This window comes from Aegilops tauschii, chromosome 7, assembly GCF_002575655.3.
Source record: "Aegilops tauschii subsp. strangulata cultivar AL8/78 chromosome 7, Aet v6.0, whole genome shotgun sequence".
Taxonomy (NCBI): domain Eukaryota; kingdom Viridiplantae; phylum Streptophyta; class Magnoliopsida; order Poales; family Poaceae; genus Aegilops; species Aegilops tauschii.
The window spans coordinates 174,569,186-174,592,577 of record NC_053041.3 but is presented as its reverse complement, the minus strand read 5'-3'; the positions used below and the strand labels follow the sequence as shown (position 1 = coordinate 174,592,577).

General features: G+C 48.6%; 2 protein-coding genes and 1 pseudogene across 2 annotated transcripts; all 3 read left to right on the top strand.

Moving 5' to 3' along the window:
* The first annotated feature begins 3,357 nt into the window (after positions 1-3,357).
* LOC109767526 (3-ketoacyl-CoA synthase 6) lies at positions 3,358-5,178 on the top strand. Its single transcript, XM_020326280.4, has one exon. It carries the CDS (start codon positions 3,419-3,421, stop codon positions 4,865-4,867), a length of 1,449 nt encoding a protein of 482 aa, XP_020181869.1. The 5' UTR covers positions 3,358-3,418; the 3' UTR covers positions 4,868-5,178.
* A 1,053-nt stretch (positions 5,179-6,231) lies between these two features.
* On the top strand, positions 6,232-9,092 carry LOC141026992 (uncharacterized). Its single transcript, XM_073503899.1, has 3 exons — positions 6,232-6,888; positions 7,477-7,531; positions 8,038-9,092. The coding sequence occupies exons 1-3, from the start codon at positions 6,232-6,234 to the stop codon at positions 9,090-9,092; spliced, it is 1,767 nt and encodes a 588-aa protein (XP_073360000.1).
* Positions 9,093-15,059: 5,967 nt separating this feature from the next.
* The window catches only part of LOC109767525 (3-ketoacyl-CoA synthase 5-like), a 55,803-nt pseudogene continuing 47,470 nt past the window's right edge, over positions 15,060-23,392 (top strand).

The window sequence follows — 23,392 nt, the reverse complement described above, 5'->3', positions numbered from 1 at the left end:
TAGCTCCGTGCAGAGCATTGTAAACATAGAAATTTGCAAAATACTTACGGATCTGAATGTGACAGACCCATTGACTAAAATTATCTCACAAGCAAAACATGATCACACCTTAGTACTCTTTGGGTGTTAATCACATAGCGATGTGAACTAGATTACTGACTCTAGTAAACCCTTTGGGTGTTGGTCACATGTCGATGTGAACTATGGGTGTTAACCACATAAAGATGTGAACCATTGATGTTAAATCACATAGTGATGTGAACTAGATTATTGACTCTAGTGCAAGTGGGAGACTGAAGGAAATATGCCCTAGAGGCAATAATAAAGTTATTATTTATTTCCCTTATATCATGATAAATGTTTATTATTCATGCTAGAATTGTATTAACCGGAAACATGATACATGTGTGAATACATAGACAAACAGAGTGTCACTAGTATGCCTCTACTTGACTAGCTCGTTGATCAAAGATGGTTATGTTTCCTAGCCATAGACATGAGTTGTCATTTGATTAACGGGATCACATCATTAGGAGAATGATGTGATTGACTTGACCCATTCCGTTAGCTTAGCACTCGATCGTTTAGTATGTTGCTATTGCTTTCTTCATGACTTATACATGTTCCTATGACTATGAGATTATGCAACCCCCGTTTACCGGAGGAACACTTTGTGTGCTACCAAACATCACAACGTAACTGGGTGATTATAAAGGTGCTCTACAGGTGTCTCCAAAGGTACTTGTTGGGTTGGCGTATTTCGAGATTAGGATTTGTCACTCCGATTGTCGGAGAGGTATCTCTGGGCCCTCTCGGTAATGCACATCACTTAAGCCTTGCAAGCATTGCAACTAATGAGTTAGTTGTGGGATGATGTATTACGGAACGAGTAAAGAGACTTCCCGGTAACGAGATTGAACTAGGTATTGAGATACCGATGATCGAATCTCGGGCAAGTAACATACCGATGACAAAGGGAACAACATATGTTGTTATGCGGTCTGACCGATAAAGATCTTCGTAGAATATGTGGGAGCCAATATGAGCATCCAGGTTCCGCTATTGGTTATTGACCGGAGACGTGTCTCGGTCATGTCTACATAGTTCTCGAACCCGTAGGGTCCGCACGCTTAACGTTTCGATGACAGTTATATTATGAGTTTATATGTTTTGATGTACCGAAGGTTGATCGGAGTCCCGGATGTGATCACGGACATGACGAGGAGTCTCGAATGGTCGAGACATGAAGATTGATATATTGGATGACTATATTCGGACACCGGAATGGTTCCGGGGGTTATCGGATATATACCGGAGTACCGGGGGGTTACCGGAACCCCCCCCCCCCCCCCCCCCCGAGGCTATTGGGCCTCATGGGCCCAATTGGTGGAAGAGGAGAGGCGGCCAAGGGGCAGCCGCGCGCCCCTCCCCCCCAGTCCGAATTGGACAAGGAGGGGGGCGGCGCCCCCCTTTCCTTTCCCCCTCTCTCCTTCCCTCTCCTCTCCTAGTCCAACAAGAAAGGGAGGGAGTCCTACTCCCGGTGGGAGTAGGACTCCTCCTGGCGTGCCTCCTCCTGGCCGGCCGCACCTCCCCCCTTGCTCCTTTATATACGGGGGCAGGGGGGCACCCTAGACACAACAATTGATCGTTTGATCTTTTAGCCGTGTGCAGTGCCCCCTCCACCATAGTCCACCCCGATAATACTGTAGCGGTGCTTAGGCGAAGCCCTGCGTCGGTAGAACATCATCATCGTCACCACGCCGTCGTGCTAAGGAAACTCTCCCTCAACACTCGGCTGGATCGGAGTTCGAGGGACGTCATCGGGCTGAACGTGTGCTGAACTCGGAGGTGCTGTGCATTCGGTATTGATCGGTCGGATCGTGAAGACGTGCGACTACGTCAACCGCGTTGTGCTAACGCTTCCGCTTTCGGTCTACGAGGGTACGTGGACAACACTCTCCCCTCTCGTTGCTATGCATCACCATGATCTTGCGTGTGCGTAGGAATTTTTTTAAAATTACTATGTTCTCCAACACAGGAGCGCCTGCGTGGTGGCATGCAGATCTTTGTGAAGACCAAAGACCTGCAAATCTAGATGGGAACCAGAAGACGAAGACCCCCGGCAAGGTCCTTGCCGGGGACAGACGAAGAGCCCCGGCAAGATCCTTGCCGGGGACGCCCACAAGACCCTGGCAAGACCCTTGCCGGGGGCATCTGCGGGGCCACAACCAGGCCTGCACCTACCAAGGTTTCGCTATCCCACGGCCATTCCGACGCGGCAACCAGCCTGCCAAACTCGGCACGCACCTACGTTGCATCATGCAACTTCTAGGCCAACTAGCCAAGCGCCTGCGTGGTGGCATGCAGATCTTCGTGAAGACCCTCTCACTGCACCAACTCAGTAGCCAGCCAGCCAGCGTGGCGCTGCATGCCTCGTCACCTTGGACGCGCGTCGAAGCAAGGCGAGGCGGCGATAGACAGGACAAGCTTCTTTGCCGTCACCGATAAAGAAAGAGGGCACGTCGGCAGCGCATTAAATGCTTTTGTTCTACGGTCCCAGGCGATAGACTTGTACACTGTATATACTTTCCACCTCCTGTGTGCCACTGTGGCGACCCCTTTGACATATAAAAGGAGGCCCGGGGTGTACTGAGGAAGGATTCGGACTTTTTGGACTGGGCACGCACCGCAGGTAGTTCAAGAACTCAAGAACACCAAATATACACCAAAGCAGGACTAGGGTATTACGCATCGTTTGCGGCCCGAACCTGGGTAAAAATCCCTCGTGCTGATCTTTTAGACCTGCTCTTTGCGCAGCTTCACGCCCCGCCAACCGTAGAAGGGATTCCCCGGGATCCCATAGGTGTCGTTTCCCCCGACAGAGGGACATATACATGATAGCATTGGATGACGGCCTCCCACATCCGTGCCTACGAACTGGTCCCTTTGTCCGCAGACGGATGCGGAATAACTTTACGGATCGTTGTTGGAGTGCTCTAATATATTCAGGTGGGGAAGCTCTCCCTCCGGTGACCAGTTCAAAAAATAAAAACCTCTACGAGCTGTTTTTCTTTTTTACCCTGTTTCCCTCATTAACTTGCCGCTCTATATACTTTGCGTTATCCAAGTTTCATCCAGGAGAACTCTGACAAGGTGGAATATTTGCAAAGGACCGTGCATGTGCTTCATTTATTTCTAGGTGGACCATGGAATGTAATAGATGCTATGATCTTTCGGATCGGAATATTTCCTCCATGACGTTGTAATGGCAGTGTCGGCCAACAGCGCAAACGGCACGACGCAAAACAGTTGCACGCTTGGACCGCCCTGCGCGCTTTAAAATGACCCAAGATCGATCGGGCACCTCAACACAGATGAATCAAAGCCGGAAAAAAATCGGCACGTCCACTCCGGCAACATGGTGAGCTCACCACTCCATCCCAACAAGCACCTCCTCAAAACCCTCTACCAGCTGCTTGTGAACAACTTCCTCGCCGTCGTCGTCGTGCCGGCGACAGCCGTCGGCGTTCTCCGCAAAGCCGCGCAACTCGGCCCCGACGAGCTACTCACCCGGCTCCATGGCTTGCGGCAGGTCCACGTGTTCCTGGCCGTCTTCCTCCCGCTCGCCTTGGCCACCCTCTGCCTCATGCGCCGCCCTCGCAGCGTGTACCTCGTGGACTACGCTTGCTGCCGGCCGAGACCCAATTGCCGCGTATCCATGGGCTCCTTCACCGAGAACGCTCGCAACATGCCGTACCTCGACGATGGCAGCTTCCGCTTCTTGACGCGCATGCTCGAGCGCTCGGGCCTCGGCGACCAGACGTACCTCCACCCTTCCTTGCACAATATCCCGCCGCGCTGCAGCCTGAGCGACAGCCGCGACGAGGCGGAGCAGGTCATCTTTGCAGCCATCGACGACCTGCTCGCCAAGACGGGCATAAGTCCCGGAGCGATCGACATCATCGTCACCAACTGCACCGCCTTCAACCCGACGCCGAGCTTCACCGACATGATTATAAACAAGTACAAGCTCCGAAGCGACATCCGGGACGCCCACATCTCCGGGATGGGGTGCAGCGCGGGGGTGATCTCCATGGAGGTCGCGAGGAACCTCCTGCGGGCGGCGCCGCGTGGCGCGCACGCCCTGGTGGTGTCCACGGAGACCACCTCGCTCATCAATTACACGGGGAAGAACCGCGCGATGCTGCTGCCAGCCGTCCTGTTCCGCATGGGCGCGGCCGCGGTGCTGCTGTCGACGTCCAAGTCTACGTCCCGGTTCAGGCTCACGCACGTCGTGCGGACGCTCACCGCCGCGCAGGACAGAGCTTACCGGTGCGCGTACCAGGAGGAGGACGAGGAGGGACAGACGGGAATAAACCTGTCCAAGGACCTCGTGGCTATCGCCGGCGAGACGCTCAAGGCAAACATCGTCGCAATAGGGTCGCTCGTCCTCCCGCCATCGGAGAAGCTGCTCTTTGCGCTGTCGTTCGTTGCGCGGAAGGTGCTGAACAGAAAGACCAAGCTGTATGTCCCCGATTTCCGCACGGCCTTCCAGCACTTCTGCATCCATTCTGGTGGCCGGGCAGTGATCGACGCGGTGCAAACTAGCTTATGCTTATCAGACGAGGACGTCGAGCCATCACGGATGACGCTTCACCGGTTCGGGAACACGTCCAGCAGCTCGTTGTGGTACGAGCTTGCATACATCGAGGCCAAGAGGCGGACGCGCAAGGGCGACCGTGTGTGGATGGTCGGGTTCGGCTCTGGGTTCAAGTGCAACAGCGCCGTGTGGGAGTGCATCAGGTCGCCCAGCAACAGCCCTATTGGCGCGCCATGGGCTGATTCCATCCATCATTATCCTGTATAGACATCCCGGGAAAAGGATAAGGATCCGTTAACATAGGATCTCGGTCCGTTCAAAAAATGTTAGTTTCAAGCAAAAAAGTTCCCACTGTGATTTTCTATATATATTGAAAGCATAGTAAATAGTTTGTGTCACAGTAAAGTACGAGAGAATGGTTATGTAGTCAGCTTTGAATTGTGGGTGAACCGTGATTATGTCATTTACAGAAATACTGGCTGAATGACCATTTATGCCGTTTGTACAAGTTCTGACCGCGAGCTAAAGATTTCCCACTCCCTTTCGGTTTATAGATTCATCTGAAAAGACATCCAGAAATTTCAGTTTGTAAGGGCACTTTGTTTTTGGGAATACACAAATATGTATATTTAAAAAAATCGGTGCTATTCGCAAAATAAATAAAAATAAATTTAGATACATTATAACTGAGCATCCTTCCTGCCCTCTCAGACTATTAGCATTTGTAGCCGTTCGATCAACACTTTTAAGCGTTTTTAGTCGTCCGATTAAGGGTGAACATCACGTACGCTCGGTTCGCTCGCTACTCGCTACGAACGAGCGCTACCGTGATGGGCCGCTGCTCTGGCGACAATTTTGGGGGTCCGCTGTTAAATTTGGCCTGATGGGCCTGAGCTGTCTATGTACGTGTCAGGGACCTTCCCTAGCCCATACGTGTACTTGGGCTGGCCCTTGGATATCACATGGGCTGGGCCTGGCCTGGCACCATCGACCGCTACGAGCTACAAATAGCGGGAGTGGAAGCAACGAAGAATGGATCCGCGTAGGATCACGAACCCAGCGGCGGCGGCTCTCTGTTCTTCTCCTACCTCCATTTCCTTCCTCTGCATTCGTGTATCCATTCCTCTTGTAATCACTACTAAGACAAGAATCCTTGTGTGAGTGCTATAGATCGTGTGATACATATATCTGGTACCTAACATCTGGTATTCAGAGCCAGTCCACCATCCTTTCCGCCCCAATTCCCCCCCCCCCCCCCCCCCCCCAATCATCGCCTTCTTCCTGTTCGACAAAATGTCTAGCCGCCAAATGTCCTCGGATCAAGTTCTCAGCATGGTGGTGGAGCAAGCAATTTACCCAATCACCGTTGATGTGATGTATTCCCTCTTCGGTCCCTTCGGTGTTGAGCAGTTGGTGGTGTATCCCCCAACAATATCAAAGGATGGACAGCCATGTGTGGCGGCGGATGTGCGGTTTTGTTCGGCACACGCGGCGGCGCACGCGTTGGCATACTGGGACGGCCGCTGCATTTACTTCCGGTGCTGTCGCCTGCAGATGTGGAAAGAACGCAACACCTGACATTGCCGGCCCGAACCTCACCACCAACACGCACGGCAACGCCAGATGCCTTCATGGCGGGTGATACTGCTGCATCGGCACACTCCACCGTCTTGGACCCCTCCGTCAACATCCCTACGGCGGCCAGCACCAGCACGCCACCTCACGTCCAGGATACATCCCCCAAGTCTTCCCCCGACAGCAACGACTGCGTCCTCGTCACGGGCACGACCGAGTACACATTGGTGGCGGCAAATCCAGAAGTCGTCACCAAGCTCGCCGTCCTCCCCGGCGACCCCTCCTCCACCACCAAGGCCCAGGAGATCCCCAAGGTCGCCCATGATGCGATCCCGGTCTGCATCCCGATGGTGCCCATCACCTGTTCGACAGAGTGCTCGACCCATGTCGATGCCATCGACATCGTTGACGAAGCCCATGACGCCGCCACTGCCGCAACGGAGGTTTGCAATACCACCACCGCACTCGGTCCCGAGCTCGCGATCGACCTCTGCAACACCACAGCAGCCATGGGTGTAGCCACCTGTGGTCACCACGACAAGTTCGACCGCCTCAACATCCCCGTGAAGGCCAGCATCAGCCCGCCGCCCCACGTCCAGCTGTTCCGGAACCATGACATGGACGTCCAGCCGCCCACAAGGCACGAAGGGCTGCTGATACGGCCGACACCATGGCCATCATATCTGGTGCATCATAGTGCAGAGGAGAATGAGGTTCGACCAACTCCGTGGCCGTCGTTTTCTTGCTCTCACGAAGATTCAAATTTATGCGTGCAATTGTTCAAGCATGTGAAGCAAATGGGTGTCCTGAGCACAGAACTCTCCCGCAATCTTGGTCTGCAGTTAAGGCTATTTGAGCCATTACTGTCCTCTGCTCCAGCAACCATTACAGTGCATTACTTGATCTCCATGGTGCCAAGAGATACGATTGTCCTGAGTCAGCCGATAATGCAAGTTATGGGTGATCTGAACCTGGGTGTTATGGAATGGCGACTGATTATCTGTTCTATGGCGGCACATTTATTTCAGATCATGCAAATTGGGCCGTATGAACTAGGTTGTGCTGCTATTGTTTTCCCTAATTGCTCTAAACATTCCCAATGGAAAGTTGCATGGCCACTCAGTTCCAAGAGGAAAACATCTGCTAGCAGATCCTGTCTTATGCATGATTTTCAGTTTCGTTTCAGGGAAATTCGGCCACAGTCTTCCAACACAATCTGGAGCTGGACATTATCTCTGCTCGAAAGTGTGGAAACATCCACTATTCAGCAACACATCGCTTGTAACATGGTTTGTCTCCAGCTAGATCAGTTTGGGTGGTTGACTCTGCTTCTTATTGGTGAATTCCTCTCTGCTCGTACCAATATACTGTAAAAGGAGATTTTCTGTACAAATCATGGCAGCGGCAGTGCAATTTCAGTGGACACTTCGGAGGGATACTCACTGACCAGTTCTTGCGCTTGTGGTTTATGAAACATGACAGTGATGATTCATGTTTCAGTAAACAGCTCTTGTGCGAAGGTAAACAGTCGCTTTTGGAAATCTGTACATGTTCTATTGCCATTTCTCCTGAATATCGTCATTCCTATCTTGGTACTATGGATGCACATGTAGTACAGAGCATGCATGTATCTCAACAACTTGGGCCATATGAACTAGTCTGCATTGTGCAGTCCTCTTACGAACTTTGTGCGCAAGATGTACCACTGAGGTTTGGGTCCAGTCAGAAAAATGTTCAGCCGAAGCTACAATATTTTGCCTGCGGTTGTCGAGCAGTATGTGTGCAATCAGAACTACCCAAAACTGAGCTCCCTAGTGTTAGCAATTTGTGTTGGCCTGCAACTACATCTGCCCCTGATCTAGGTTCAGTGGAATATTTGAAGGATCTATTTCTACTTATCGATGAGCAGTCCAGGAAGTGGGATACCACTAGAAACCATGGGTGCAATATCAACGAGCATTGGAACTTGTCCGACCAGCACATACTGGAGCATGCTACTGTAGGTAGTATTTCTATGGGTGACAAATTGCAAATGAAGATTCAGTTTATGAGCTTGTCAGTGCACCAAAAACTTTTGAGTCAATGGAAATTTAAGTGGAGTGGCCATACTGTCAGCGGGAGTCGACCGATAATGCAGGTCGTGTATTCCTATGAGTTTCAGAGCAACTCAGTGGTGTTTGCAACTGCTAGTTCAGCTACAAGATTGGCATGTCTCCAGATTAATACTTGGCCTGACTACCTGCTATCATCAAATGTTGCTATTCCTATGTTGTGTGCAATCTTCTCTGGCCAGAAAACAGTGATGCTTTGTAGCTGGGTTGCGACCTTGGTGCAACAACACATCAGCAAGATTTTTCATGGCTTGCCTAGTTCCAGCAGCAATTTGAAAAGTGAGCTACTGGTACGTGATGTGTGTGGAGCTATGCCCCACGAGCTTGTGATATACATATATCATCAGTTGGACATCACTGACTCACATATTGCTAAATATATTGGCCGGCGCTCCCTATTTGGTCTCCATTCAGATTATCTGCTCACGTATAATATTGATCTATTGGGGTTTGACATGAGCATCGACCAGCTGGGCACGTCTTGGGATCGTGGAGAGCTTGCATTGCTGCTGTTACTAGAATTCACTCGGCGAGCTGTTCCTCAAGGAGGGAGGGGCATCATCTTTGTTGCCGCTGTCTTCGCGCAAGGCTATGCCGACCACGAGTACCACCTTGGCTTCAACCGCGGTTGTACTGACAATGGCTACGTCCTTGACACCTTCGACCAGGTTTCATTCAGCCACAACAATTACTTCTCCCTCGTTCAAGTCTACGCCGACTCCGACCAAGGCCAGGAACATCAAGTGCAATGGGATCCAGGTCAAGCCGCATTTCAAGGAGGGAGGGATGTCAGGGACCTTCCCTAGCCCATACGTGTACTTGGGCTGGCCCTTGGATATCACATGGGCTGGCCTGGCCTGGCACCATCGACCGCTACGAGCTACAAATAGCGGGAGTGGAAGCAACGAAGAATGGATCCGCGTAGGATCACGAACCCGGCGGCGGCGGCTCTCTGTTCTTTTCCTACCTCCATTTCCTTCCTCTGCATTCGTGTATCCATTCCTCTTGTAATCACTACTAAGACAAGAATCCTTGTGTGAGTGCTATAGATCGTGTGATACATATATCTGGTACCTAACAGTACGTGCATCCAAAGGAGCTGGACTCTCCACGCAACCCTCGTTCTGTTCGCAAGGTCGCAACCCTAGCCTGGCGGCGGACGATGGGACGATGCACGACTCCCGTGGCGACGGCGCTGGGCTCCGACGACACAAGGACCTCCTTCATGCCGACCTCTCATGCCAAGACTATGGCCCTCCCGCCATTGGTGCCCCTGACCACAACATCGAGCAACGGCGTTCACCGTGAGGCATGATTTGCCGGAAGGCGGCACCACTAGATCCGGCGTCCCGGACAACTGCCGTCCAAAGCCATGTTGGACACACTCGCGAGCAGGTGTGCCTCTTTCTCTTTCTCCTGTGCTCTGATCTAACACCCGTCGCTGGGGTTGCCTCCTCCTGTGCGCTCCTCCGTTTTTCTATTGTTCCCGTGGGGATTGGTTGGTTGGTTAGTCCCCGTGGGTTCTGCAAGTGCGATTCCTACCTTGATCGTTGGGACGGCTCGGGATTCCGTTCCCTGTTTAATGGACGATATAAGGACATTGGAAATATTTGTTTTCGATGAACACAAATTTTCAGCATCAGTTGTGCTGTTGACTGGCTTAAAACCCATTTGTACTTCTCTCTCTATATATATAAGCGTGATGAGTCGAGGCGTTTATGAAAAGTTTGAATAATTCAGCGTGGCCGCCGCCGCCGCCACTGTCGATGCCACGAGATCCCCCTATCGCCCGAGCAACCAAGACACCCGAGCCGGCAGGTACACACAGCCACGACATCCCTGTATCGCCCGGGCGACGAAGACACCCCCGGCGGCAGGTACACATCGGACACGCACGAGGATTCGGCAGACTGCAAGAAGAAGAAGGCGATGGTGGGTGAGTCGCCACCTCAGGCCTGGTCCAGCTTCTTTCTACGCCATATTTGAACTTCTCAGCAGCGCCGTTGTTGGATCCTATGTCGACCGAGCACCCGATAAGCAAGATACGATCGCGCGTCATATGATCTCTGGGCGCGATCGAAATGCAGGCAACATCGATCGCTAGCTGATGGAGTCACGGCGGGTCACCGTGTCTACAATAGCAGCAGGTGGATGTATACACCCGACCCCTCCTATACAATGTACAGTCGCTGCGATTTAAGGTATGGACCACGCTAACCTGCCTGGGCACTCTACAAGTACCCTATATTCCTCCAATTTCTTTCTGTTGAGATGGCGCTTTAACCTTTGCACTTGAATTGTTCGATGAATTGCCGATATGCTGTGAAAAATATGATGTCAGTGTTCACCATTATCGTCAGGTACTTATCTTCCCTCCTAAATATTCAGATATTCTAACCCTGCAATCCTCACCGCTCACAATCAGACATGGCTTTCTGATGTATCTTTTCGATTTGGTCAATGTCAATCAGATTTGAGGACGTTTGTGAGGACATATATTCCTGATACATCTGTAGCAAAAAGTACGAATGTTTGATTGAAAAGTATACTGGGGATGCATCGAAGTATTTGTTTTTCTTTCTCTTTCTCCAGCGTTTTGATCTTCGATATATGTTATCGCTCTACTTCTTTCATGCATTAAAAGAAAAATGTGTCAATGGACACGTTTATAAGAAAAAAGAATACGGAAGTGGAGATCACTAGATCTATTTTTCTTTGCTATGCAAAATGTATCTCCAATGTAAGGTCAGCTTTCGCTTTTAGGATGTTTTTCCTTGGCTGGTGTACCTCTTTCTAAATTGTTGCAAATTCAATATTTTCATACTAATTCATTCACTGGTTTCATGATTGGCTCCTCACTAAGTTAACCGGTTCTATGTTTTTTCTCATGTATGTATATATATTTGTGTTCATAACTGAAATCCCCATTCCGTCCATTCTGTCATTATGGATGATTAAATATACAGCTTAAACTATTACTATGACCGAAGCTGCTTCCAGATTTTGACTTCTTTTCAAATTAAATGAAATATTATTTCCGTCAAGCTCTATCATTTATTTTGTGAGCTATTTAGGCCATCCTTCCTCTGATCAATCCAGACATTTTATTAGTTACTTATGTGTTGTGGTGCAGAGGCATTTCTCTGAGCTTGATGACCTGAAGCGATGATTGATTCAATATAGTTCAAGCGGCACATTTACAGTACATATGCAGTCTTTTACCTTTACATATGTTTATTTTGTGTGCTTTCAGTTTGTTGATTTTAACAAGCTTCGGGATACAAAACTTATGTTGGCCGGGTCAGTTATTAACTTTTTACATCTTCACAGATAACTGATGATACCTTGCATCATGACCGGCTCGAATTGGTTGGAGGTTATTTAATTTAGGTGAAACAGTTCCAACTTCAACCATATGGTTTGGGAACTATATATAGTCTTGCTGCTAAGAATGGCAGGCACCCAGATATTCTCAGTTTTCTTTATTCTTGCCGATCTTTACATCATAGCGAGAATAACAGGCATGCATCATGACCGGCTCGAGCTGGTTGGAAGATTAGTTATAGTATTCTCTCACACTATTGTTGGGCAGCTTTTTAAATGCCTGCTATTTGACGAAGGGGATTACATGTATTCTCACAAAAAATGATCAGTTTATAGGTGTACTATTCAATATGTGCTGATGAGACAGAAACCCATTGTTACATGTCTCCATCTCCGGCCTATGGGAATCCTTACCTGTAAAAGAGGTTTCACATTCCTTTGTTAGAATTATTAAACTTGTTTCATTTTAGTGAATAGATGGTAGCTCAACCTGGCTGCTGAATGACTTAGAAATTATTGTTATGTCTTCTGTGCTATTTGATTATTTGCAGTTCAGAGTTTGTCCTTAATTTTTTTGGGAGCTGGTTGTGTGTGTTTCATTCCATCATATATGTATCGAATTCCCAGTCATTCTATCGAAAAAATGAACGGGCGCGGCAACGCGCGCCTATCATGATCTAGTAAATAAATAAAATCGGTGCGAAACCAACCAATACATGGATGATGTTACTTTTCTTAGTGAAAGAGAGGCTAACCCTCCGGTTTCATATAAAGAAATCAACTAGTATTTTACAAACTACATACAACTGCAACTAAAGACTCCAGAGAAAATAATCAGGCTTACATAACTGGGAGACGAAGATGCACATTGCAAACGAGATCATGCAAGATCATAAACGAGGCCAAGCCATCGGCTGGAAACATCCCCAGATTCCAAAACAAGCCAATTGAAACGGCAACATAAACATTTGATGCTGAGGTTCCAGCTCATTATCTGCAAATTAGACAAGCTCATTATCCAGGAACACATCATTTGAATCAAAGTTATAGGATTAGAGATAATTTTCTCTGAAAAATAATATAATTTCCACATCTCCAAATTGCCCAAAACATTTAAGCAATGCCTACAAGCACCAACCGTCTTCTTCGGGGAATCCCTTAATCCAACTCCCTAAGCATTTAGACAAACTAGCAGGAGTAGATTTCAGATCAAAAGCACATTTTAATAAGCTCCAAAGAAGCCTAGCAGCATGCCACTGAAAAATGGATGATCAATATTCTCATCATGCCCACAATAGACACACATTTTGCTAACCTTCCATCCTCCCCTAAGTAAAATTTCTTTAGTGAGGATGCTTTTCTTAACCATTAACCATAAAAGATCTTGCATTCGGAGAAGAAATGGTACAACCGTACAAGGACCCCATCCACCGTTTTACAAATCCGGTCTGCAGCCCTACCGCAAACAAGACTACTACTCATGGCTAATCCACCTAGCTAGATCCGCCCTAAACGCTTGTAGATTAGACCTTAGCAAACCCGTGATTGTCCATCTTCCAACCTCCTTGAGAATTCATGCAATTAATGTCGTCACGGAGGGAGAAGCCCTGTCGAAGACAATTGCATTTCGATGCTTCCAAACCTCCCAAAGTGCCAATAACAGTATGTTGTCAAACTCCTTTCTGGACTGAGTAGGAACGCAATGAGATGTTCCCCATTGCAAGAGTGCATCCTACGATGTTGTGGACTCGCCCGCCATACCATACACTATGAGCGGAGCCTGCCAGACCGATCGAGCAAACACACATCAAACAAGAAGGTGATCGATGTGTTCCTCCTCCTGGTCACAAAACTAGCAAGACGGCTGATGCGGCAATCCCCTCTTGGCCAGCCTCTTCGACGTCCAACGCCTATTCAGAAAGGCGAGCCATGTGAAGAACTTGCACGGCAAAGGTGCACGACAATTCCAGATTACCATGGCCACATCCGCAGTGGCGGAGACGGGGGGGGGGGGGGGAGCAGGGGCCCTGCCCCCCCCCCCTAACACAATTGATTTAAGCCTAATATACATATAAACAAGTGATTATGTACCGTGAAAATGATGTATTTTAGTGGGCTGGCCCTCCCTGCCAAGGATAAGCAACACTTGGCCCCCTTAAAACTTTTTCCTGGCTCCGCCACTGCACATCCGTCTAACGACCAACAACCCCTGGTCTGTCTGTACATTTAATTTTGAGCGTAAATATTAATTGTATATGCTCTTCTAATAAGTTTAACCAAAGTGACAAAAAAAAGGTTGCATATGCATGTGTGCGGGCCCTGTGTTAGCTACTTACCAAAAAAATAAAGGGTTTACTAATTCTTTGCCGATCAGTGTATTCTTAAGTACCAGTCAATTTCTGAAAAATGCAAATTCAGTGCAGTGCACTAAGTGCAGCGTGACTTCCACGTTTTTTGAAGAAGTTCAACTGTGTGATAACGTGTAAGTTGTACTTTCTATAATGGATTGAGACATGAGAAATCTCATTCCACCGATGGACCTTAATAATAAAAATATTGCTGGCTGGTATGACATTTGTGGTTAAACGGTGCAAGCATTGGTGCTAGCCGCTCTGCAATCCACGCCCCCTCTTCACAATCCTTTGCTTCTATATAAACTAGACAATACCACGCGTGTTGCAGCGTGATGCTAGTGTAATAAACAACTTGAAAGAGAGGCACATGGCAAGGAGAAAAAGAGTAAGAAAATAAAAATAAGAAATGTTTTATAGTAGAAGATGGCTTGTACTTAATGTGTAACTTTGAAATCAACTTATTTAATATGATCGGTTCGCTAACCAAATTTGCAGAGGATCTTACCTTTGATCATCTCAATGGAAAGAAGACAATTCATCTAATGTGCTGCTAATAAAAAAGTAGCAATTAATACTGCAGTACAAATTACATGTCTGCACCTTGAATGAACACCCAGCGCTAAACTGCATTGCGTGTGAAAGAAGACTTAAATGCATTTCTTAGTGGGACATTGAGGTGGACACTTTACATGTTGAGAGAATTGACAGTTAAAAATGTTAATTTGAACAAAAATGTAAAGGATGACTAACATGAATATATGATTTGAACAAAAATGTAAAGGATGACTAACATGAATATATGATGTGGCAGCGTTGCATGCATAGAATAATGCAAAAATAATTGTAATTTATAAGTTAAATGATTGACTTGTTTATGTGGCAGATTTTGCATGGCTTAGTGGGAGAGAAGACTTAAATGCATTGCTTAGTGGGATGTTGAGGTGGACACTTTGCATGCTGAAAGAATTGGGACCAACTTCTTAAAAATGTAAGATACGTGCTCAGCTCTCCATTTCCTCTTAATTTGGTTCCATTCATCTACCAGGTAGCCGTGTGGACGTTCACAATTTTCATTGCCACCACACCACCGCCGCCATGGTAGTGGTACTCCTAGACAATCTATTTCTCATTTGGCATGATGCTTCCGCAGACATCCGCCTCTTCATACTTTTTCTGTGCGCTACCCCTGCGGTCATCCTGTACCTCATGAACCGTTCGCGCACTGTATATCTTGTCGATTAGGCCTGCTTCAGGCCTAATGCCAACCACCGCATCAGCAAGGCTGCATGGATTGAGAACATTCACCACTCCCGGTCTGACGACAACGCCAACGACAATCATCGCTTCTTGACCCGTATTTCTGAACGGTCAGGGCTTGGTGATGAGACCTACCTCCCGCCTCCCCACCGTTATATTCCACCGTATTATTCTTTAGGTGAAACCCGTGCAGAGGCGGAATTTGTTGGGAACGTAGTAATTTTAAAAAAATTCTTATGCACACGCAAGATTATGGTGATGCATAGCAACGAGAGGGGAGAGTGTTGTCTACGTACACTCGTAGACCGTAAGCGGAAGCGTTATGACAATGCGGTTGATGTAGTCGTACGTCTTCACGATCGACCGATCCTAGCACCGAAGGTACGGCACCTCCGCGATCTACACACGTTCGGCTCGGTGATGTCCCATGAACTCACGATCCAGTAGAGTGTCGGGGAAGAGTTTCGTCAGCACGACGGCGTGATGACGGTGATGATGAAGCTACCGGCGCAGGGCTTCGCCTAAGCACTACGACGATATGACCGAAGTGGATTATGGTGGAGGGGGCACCGCACACGGCTAAAAGATCAATGATCAACTTGTGTGTCTATGGGGTGCCCCCCTTGTCGGTGTCGAAACCAGCGGATCTCGGGTAGGGGGTCCCGAACTGTGCGTCTAAGGTCGATGGTAACAGGAGACAGGGGACACGATGTTTACCCAGGTTCGGGCCCTCTCTATGGAGGTAATACCCAACTTCCTGCTTGATTGATCTTGATGAATATGAGTATTACAAGAGTTGATCTACCACGAGATCGTAATGGCTAAAACCTTAGAAGTCTAGCCTGTATGGCTATGGTAATGAATGTATCCTCATCCGGACTAAGCCCTCCGGTTTATATAGACACCGGAGGGATCTAGGGTAAATAAGGTCGGTTACAGAGAAAGGAAATCTTCATATTTGGTCGCCAAGCTTACCTTCCACGCCAAGGAGAGTCCCATCCGGACACGGGTGCAGTCTTCGGTCTTCTTATCTTCACAACCCATCAGGCCGGCCCATGGCTAACAGGCCGGACGCCCGAGGACCCCTTAGTCCAGGACTCCCTCAGTAGCCCCTGAACCTGGCTTCAATGACAAGGTATCCGGCGCGTAGATCTATCTTCGGCATTGCAAGGCGGGTTCCTCCTTCCGAACTCCAAGATAGTCTTCGGACGTATTGAATGTGTCCGGACCTGTAACGCACACCACACACAACCACACACAGAGAGAGAGAACATAATACTCCACGAGTCCAAACCGCTGACAACTTTTTACAACATGACATCACGCCTGCCCGGTCATAATTTTGAACCGTTTTTCGTCTGTCGCTCCATGTTTCGAGACGCGGTTGCCATTGGCACGTCTTGTCAAAGCAGAGATCGTGTCCCCTTATTGCGGGATTCTCATCAATACGGGCGTGGGTAACCCAACCGTCTTTAGGGTACAACTCCTTGGGAATAGGCAAGCTTTAACGCCCAGGAGGAGACGTTCGATATTCACGCCCTTTATAAAGGGGTACAGACCCGTCTTTCTTCTCCACTCTGGCTTCTTCCTCAACCCTTACTACTTCGAGTTCCAACACCTGGGTTTCAATCGCTGCAAGCCTCAGTCATGTCCGGATCCAGCCGTCGAGGCCGGTGGGTGGCTTCGTCTGTCACAGAGGAGGATATCGTGAAGCTTCGGGCAGCAAGATATCTGACCGCAGAAATCCTCCATTGGCTTCCCACGGAAGGGCAGGTTATCCCCACCCCCAGATCCGGCGAGAGGGTCATGTTTGTTTCCCACTTCCTCCGAGGATTAGGGTTTGCCCTTAATCCCTTCGTCCGGGGGCTCATGTTCTATTATGGACTAGATTTTCACGATCTCGCCCCGAACTCTATTCTTCTCATCTCGTCGTTTATCGTCACGTGTGAAGCCTTCCTACGAACTCCTCCGCACTTCGGCTTGTGGCTCAAGACCTTCAATGTGAAGCCGCAAGTGATGGAGGGGGAGTAGGCGGAGTGCGGTGGAGCCTCAGTGAGCAAGCTTACCAGCGCTGTTAGGCTAAAAGGATCCTTAACATAATCTTCCGACTTATGGCAGCAGGAGTGGTTCTATATCACCGAGCCCCATGGTTCCAAGTGGGCAGCTGCTCCTGCGTTCTGATCCAGCCCCCAATTCAGCTTGCATCATGGATTAACAAGGGGTTGGACTGGGGATCAGTTGATGAAGTGTGAACTCTGCAGAGTCGCATCCGAAGCCTTATTGAAAAGGATATTGATCTTGTCAACATTATTCAAGTAATGCTAGTCCACCGGACCCTGCCGTGCCAGCGACGACCTCTCCGCATGTGGGAGTTTAATCCAGAAGGGCCACGGACTCTTCAGCACTTCTTCGGCACTACGCACGAAGGAATGTGGAAATTATTTTTCAGGAAACGAAAACAATGGCCAGAGACCACCGAAGATACCGGCCTAGACTGTAACCATCCGGATACCACGGTAAGTACTCGTCCGCCGAACACCTCATAATCAGATATCCTGTGGTAAGAAACTAAGCAAACCATCTTTTTCCAGGGCTGGATAAAGAAAGCGGAACGGATCAGGTGTCCGGCCCCTCTTCCCGAAGACTCAGCGGCCCCCTTGTTAACAAGGATGCTGGCACCGGCACCGTACCAGGCACCGGTAGGGGAGGGCAAGGCGGAGAGTGAGAAGACCCGGGATGACCTTTGTTCCGAAGGTAAATTAGACACTGAGTCTGGAGAAATTGACATTTCCTCGCCCGAAGACAAAGGCGAAGGAGAAGCAAGCATCCCTTCTCCATTCAGGAAGAAAAGGGCCGCCTCCGAAGGTTGGGAGGGGCGGTCTCCTAAGAGGGGCAGGATGCCACTGTCGAGCGGCTCGGATTGGAAGGCGACGCCGTTGAACAGCTCCGTCATGAGGACAAGCCCTCACCAAATCGTAAGTGAATCCGGGGTGCTTTGATAGCATCCCGCTCCTTTCCTGTTACCGAAGAGACATGTAACGTGCCTATGTATTTTTACAGTTCGGCACAGAGTTTTTCTGGGCAATCCTCTTCTTCGGGAGATCTCCTCCCAGAGATGATGGAAAGCGAGACGCCTCCCCCGACCTCCTCGCCCCATAAGGTGGACGATGCCGAAGTGTCATCTCAGAGGGTTTTTCTTGATCAACAAGCGGTGCAGGGGATGAAAGAGGCAGTACCCGAAGGTGGACCTCTGATCGTCCGGGATTCGGGGGCCAATAATGAAAGCCCCGGACTGTCCGGTTTTCAGCTAACGATGATTCTGGAGACGGGTGAACAGGTTCCTTCAAAGGATGGTCGTGCTCCTACAGCGGCTTCCGGAGACCCGGCGGCGCCGGATATATTGAGGGATATGCTGCGACAAGCATCTGCCTCAGGGGAACAGCGTACCTTGATGGGTACAGTGGTTGAGAAGATTCTGTCCGCGAAGAGCGGATTGAATGAAGCCTCCATGAGCCTGCTAAGAGGCTTCCAGGTTTGTGATGTAATATTTTCAACTATATTTTATTTGCAAAGATGCACCTGTGTATAGGTAGTAGCCCCTGAGACTCGGGTTGGCTTCCCATGGGAGGCAAACGGAGGATCAAGAAGAAATACTCAAGGACTAATTTGATTAACTGGAACACAGGCTGCTTCCCCCCTGGCTACTTCCCGGACTACGGATATTGCCGAACTGCAGCGGAAGCTTGATGTGGCAGGGGATGACATTGCGTTAATCAATATGCGTCTTGACGAGTCGCAAGGTATGTATTCGGAGCGTCCTTTCCCATATATTTTTGTAATATAAGCATGACGCTGAAAGTTATATACTGGGATATGCATGGCTGCAGATGGTGCTGCCGCCGTTGAGACTCTTCGGGCGGAGCAGGCCCGGGCCAAGGAGCAGGCCCGGTTTAGTAATGCGGCTGCCGAAAAGGCATCGGCTGAGTTAAAGGCCGAACAAGCTGCTCGGCGCCAAGACGAGGAGAAGATATCCATGATGGCGCTCGAACTGAAAAATGCTAGTGGCCGCTGTGAATTTCTTGAGAAGGAGAATGAAGCCAAAACGGCTGAACTTGACAAGACCTTACGAGAGGCCAAAGAAGTGCGGTCTGAATCCAGAGCAGCCCGTGAGGAGATCCGGCAAGCTGGGGATATTGCGGCCGGTAGGCCCTTTTTGCTGCAGGCTAAGTTCAGCGATCCAAACTATGCTTAGCTTAACCAAGTGTGGAGTTCTCCGGACGAGTTTTTAGACTTGCCGAAGAGTTCTTCCGATGCGGCGCAGTTTTACCATGTGTGAGAGGGGTATGCAACGGAGAAGCTTTTTTGGTCACAGTTTGGCGCGTCAAAGCGCCCTCTGTTGCTGAATGAACAGATGTCCCAATGGGCCGAGCTTCATAGGATATCCGGCACTGCCATGAAGAACGTCATAATCCGGCTGTGGCCAACTGAGCCTGTTCCGAATAGCTACTTCAGCTTGGTGCAGTGGCTTGTTGATGCGGCGCCACGTATCGACGCTGTGAGGCGGTCGGCGTGCATTGAGGGTGCACGGATGGCCTTTGCCCGTGTCAAGACATACTGGGGGAAGATGAAGGCCATCGATGTTGCAGCGAAGAGTACACCCAAGGGCAAGGACCATCACGAACCGGAGCATTATTTTGAAGACGTCTTAGAGGCTGCCCGCTTGATAGAGGGTCAATGCTCGAAAGACATAGTATTCGAGTGAGGTGTAAGGGAATTGTAAAAGACAATTTTATATTTAATTTATTTTTATGTTTTGCTCGAAAGCTTTTTGTTCCTCCTGTGCGGCCGTTTTTATATAATCTGAAAGTTTTCCAGTCGTCGGCTTCAGCCCCCTCGTAGGAAGTACGGGGGTGTTCGGAAAAGCACTTGATCACTCTTGACCCAACGTCTTGGTCCATGAAGGAGGTGACAATGCGGCGAACCAGGAAATCGGACTATAGGGCGTTAACACTTTCACTTAGCCATAGGAGTTTTATTTTTAGTACGATGCGCTGTACAGATTGAAGGAAATATGCCCTAGAGGCAATAATAAAGTATTATATATTTCCTTATATCATGATAAATGTTTATTATTCATGCTAGAATTGTATTAACCGGAAACATAATACATGTGTGAATACATAGACAAACAGAGTGTCACTAGTATGCCTCTACTTGACTAGCTCGTTAATCAAAGATGGTTATGTTTCCTAGCCATAGACATAAGTTGTCATTTGATTAACGAGATCACCTCATTAGGAGAATGACGTGATTGACTTGACCCATTCCGTTAGCTTAGCACTCGATCGTTTAGTATGTTGCTATTGCTTTCTTCATGACTTATACATGTTCCTATGACTATGAGATTATGCAACTCCCGTTTACCGGAGGAACACTTTGTGTGCTACCAAACGTCACAACGTAAATGGGTGATTATAAAGGTGCTCTACAGGTGTCTCCAAAGGTACTTGTTGGGTTGGCGTATTTCGAGATTAGGATTTGTCACTCCAATTGTCGGAGAGGTATCTCTGGGCCCACTCGGTAATGCACATCACTATAAGCCTTGCAAGCATTGTGACTAATGAGTTAGTTGCGGGATGATGTGTTACAGAACGAGTAAAGAGACTTGCCGGTAACGAGATTGAACTAGGTATCGAGATACCGACGATCAAATCTCGGGCAAGTAACATACCGGTGACAAAGGGAACAACGTATGTTGTTATGCGGTCTGACCGATAAAGATCTTCGTAGAATATGTGGGAGCCAATATGGGCATCCAGGTCCCGCTATTGGTTATTGACCGGAGACATGTCTCGGTCATGTCTACATAGTTCTCGAACCCGTAGGGTCCGCACGCTTAACGTTACGATGACAATTTTATTGAGTTTTGATGTACCGAAGGAGTTCGGAGTCCCGGATGAGATCGAGGATATGACGAGGAGTCTCGAAATGGTCGAGACGTAAAGATCGATATATTGGACGACTATATTCGGACTTCGGAAAGGTTCCGAGTGATTCGGGTATTTTTCGGAGTACCGGAGAGTTATGAGAATTCGTATTGGGCCTTAATGGGCCATACGGGAAAGGAGAGAAAGGCCTCAAAAGGTGGCCGCACCCCTCCCCATGGTCTGGTCCGAATTGGACTAGGGAAGGGGGGCGCACCCTTCCTTCTTTCTCCTTCCCCCTTCCCTTCTCCTACTCCCACAAGGAAAGGAGGAGTCCTACTCCCGGTGGGAGTAGGACTCCCCCCTATGGCGCGCCTCTCCCCTTGGCCGGCTGCCACCCCCTTGCTCCTTTATATACGGGGGCAGGGGGCACCCCAGAGACACAACAATTGATCCTTTGAGATCTCTTAGCCGTGTGCAGTGCCCCCCTCCACCATATTACACCTCGATAATACCGTTGCGGAGCTTAGGCGAAGCCCTGCGTCGGTAGAACATCATCATTGTCACCACGCCGTCGTGCTGACGAAACTCTCCCTCAACACTCGGCTGGATCGGAGTTCGAGGGACGTCATCGAGCTGAACGTGTGTATAACTTGGAGGTGCCGTACGTTCGGTACTTGATCGGTCGGATCGTGAAGACGTACGACTACATCAACCGCGTTGTGATAACGCTTCCGCTATCGGTGTACGAGGGTACGTGGACAACACTCTCCCCTCTCGTTGCTATGCATCACCATGATCTTGCGTGTGCGTAGGAATTTTTTTGAAATTACTACGTTCCCCAACAGTGGCATCCGAGCCAGGTTTTATGCGTTGATGCTATGCACGAGTAGAACACAAGTGAGTTGTGGGCGATATAAGTCATACTGCTTACCAGCATGTCATACTTTGGTTCAGCGGTATTGTGAGATGAAGCGGCCCGGACCGACATTACGCGTACGCTTACGCGAGATTGGTTTCACCGTTGCGAGCACTCGTTGCTTAAAGGTGACCGGCGGGTGTCTGTCTCTCTCACTTTAGTTGAACCGAGTGTGGCTACGCCCGGTCCTTGCGAAGGTTAAAACAACACCAACTTGACAAACTATCGTTGTGGTTTTGATGCGTAGGTAAGAACGGTTCTTGCTAAGCCCGTAGCAGCCACGTAAAATATGCAACAACAAAGTAGAGGACGTCTAACTTGTTTTTGCAGGGCATGTTGTGATGTGATATGGTCAAGACATGATGTGATATAATGTGTTGTATGAGATGATCATGTTTTGTAACCGAGTTATCGGCAACTGGCAGGAGCCATATGGTTGTCGCTTTATTGTATGAGATGCAATCGCCATGTAATAGTTTTACTTTATCACTAAGCGATAGCGATAGTCGTAAAAGCAATAAGTTGGCGAGACGACAACGATGCTACGATGGAGATCAAGGTGTCGCGCCAGTGACGATGGTGATCATGACGGTGCTTCGGAGATGGAGATCACAAGCACGGTGCTTCGGAGATGGAGATCACAAGCACAAGATGATGATGGCCATATCATATCACTTATATTGATTACATGTGATGTTAATCCTTTATGCATCTTATCTTGCTTTGTTTGACGGTAGCATTATAAGATGATCCTTCACTAAATTATCAAAGTATAAGTGTTCTCCCTGAGTATGCACCGTTGCGAAAGTTCTTCGTGCTGAGACACCACGTGATGATCGGGTGTGATAGGCTCTACGTTCAAATACAACGGGTGCAAAATAGTTGCACACGCGGAATACTCAGGTTAAACTTGACGAGCCTAGCATATAACAGATATGGCCTCGGAACACGGAGACCGAAAGGTCGAGCGTGAATCATATAGTAGATATGATCAACATAGTGATGTTCACCATTGAAACTACTCCATCTCACGTGATGATCGGACATGGTTTAGTTGATATGGATCACATGATCACTTAGAGGATTAGAGGGATGTCTATCTAAGTGGGAGTTCTTAAGTAATATGATTAATTGAACTTAAATTTATCATGAACTTAGTCCTGATAGTATTTTGCAAATTATGTTGTAGATCAATAGCTCGCGTTGTTGCTTCCCTGTGTTTATTTTTTGATATGTTCCTAGAGAAAATTATGTTGAAAGATGTTAGTAGCAAAGATGCGAATTGGATCCGTGATCTGAGGATTATCCTCATTGCTGCACAGAAAAAT

Excerpts from the sequence above, each read along its gene's own strand:
- LOC109767526 (XM_020326280.4), top strand. The coding sequence starts at position 3,419 with ATGGTGAGCTCACCACTCCATCCCAACAAGCACCTCCTCAAAACCCTC.
- LOC141026992 (XM_073503899.1), top strand. The coding sequence starts at position 6,232 with ATGGCGGGTGATACTGCTGCATCGGCACACTCCACCGTCTTGGACCCC. Across the intron at positions 6,889-7,476 it reads ATAGTGCAGAGGAGAATGAG|CTAGATCAGTTTGGGTGGTT; the intron begins GTTCGACCAACT and ends GTTTGTCTCCAG. Across the intron at positions 7,532-8,037 it reads TGGTGAATTCCTCTCTGCTC|GTTCAGTGGAATATTTGAAG; the intron begins GTACCAATATAC and ends CCCCTGATCTAG.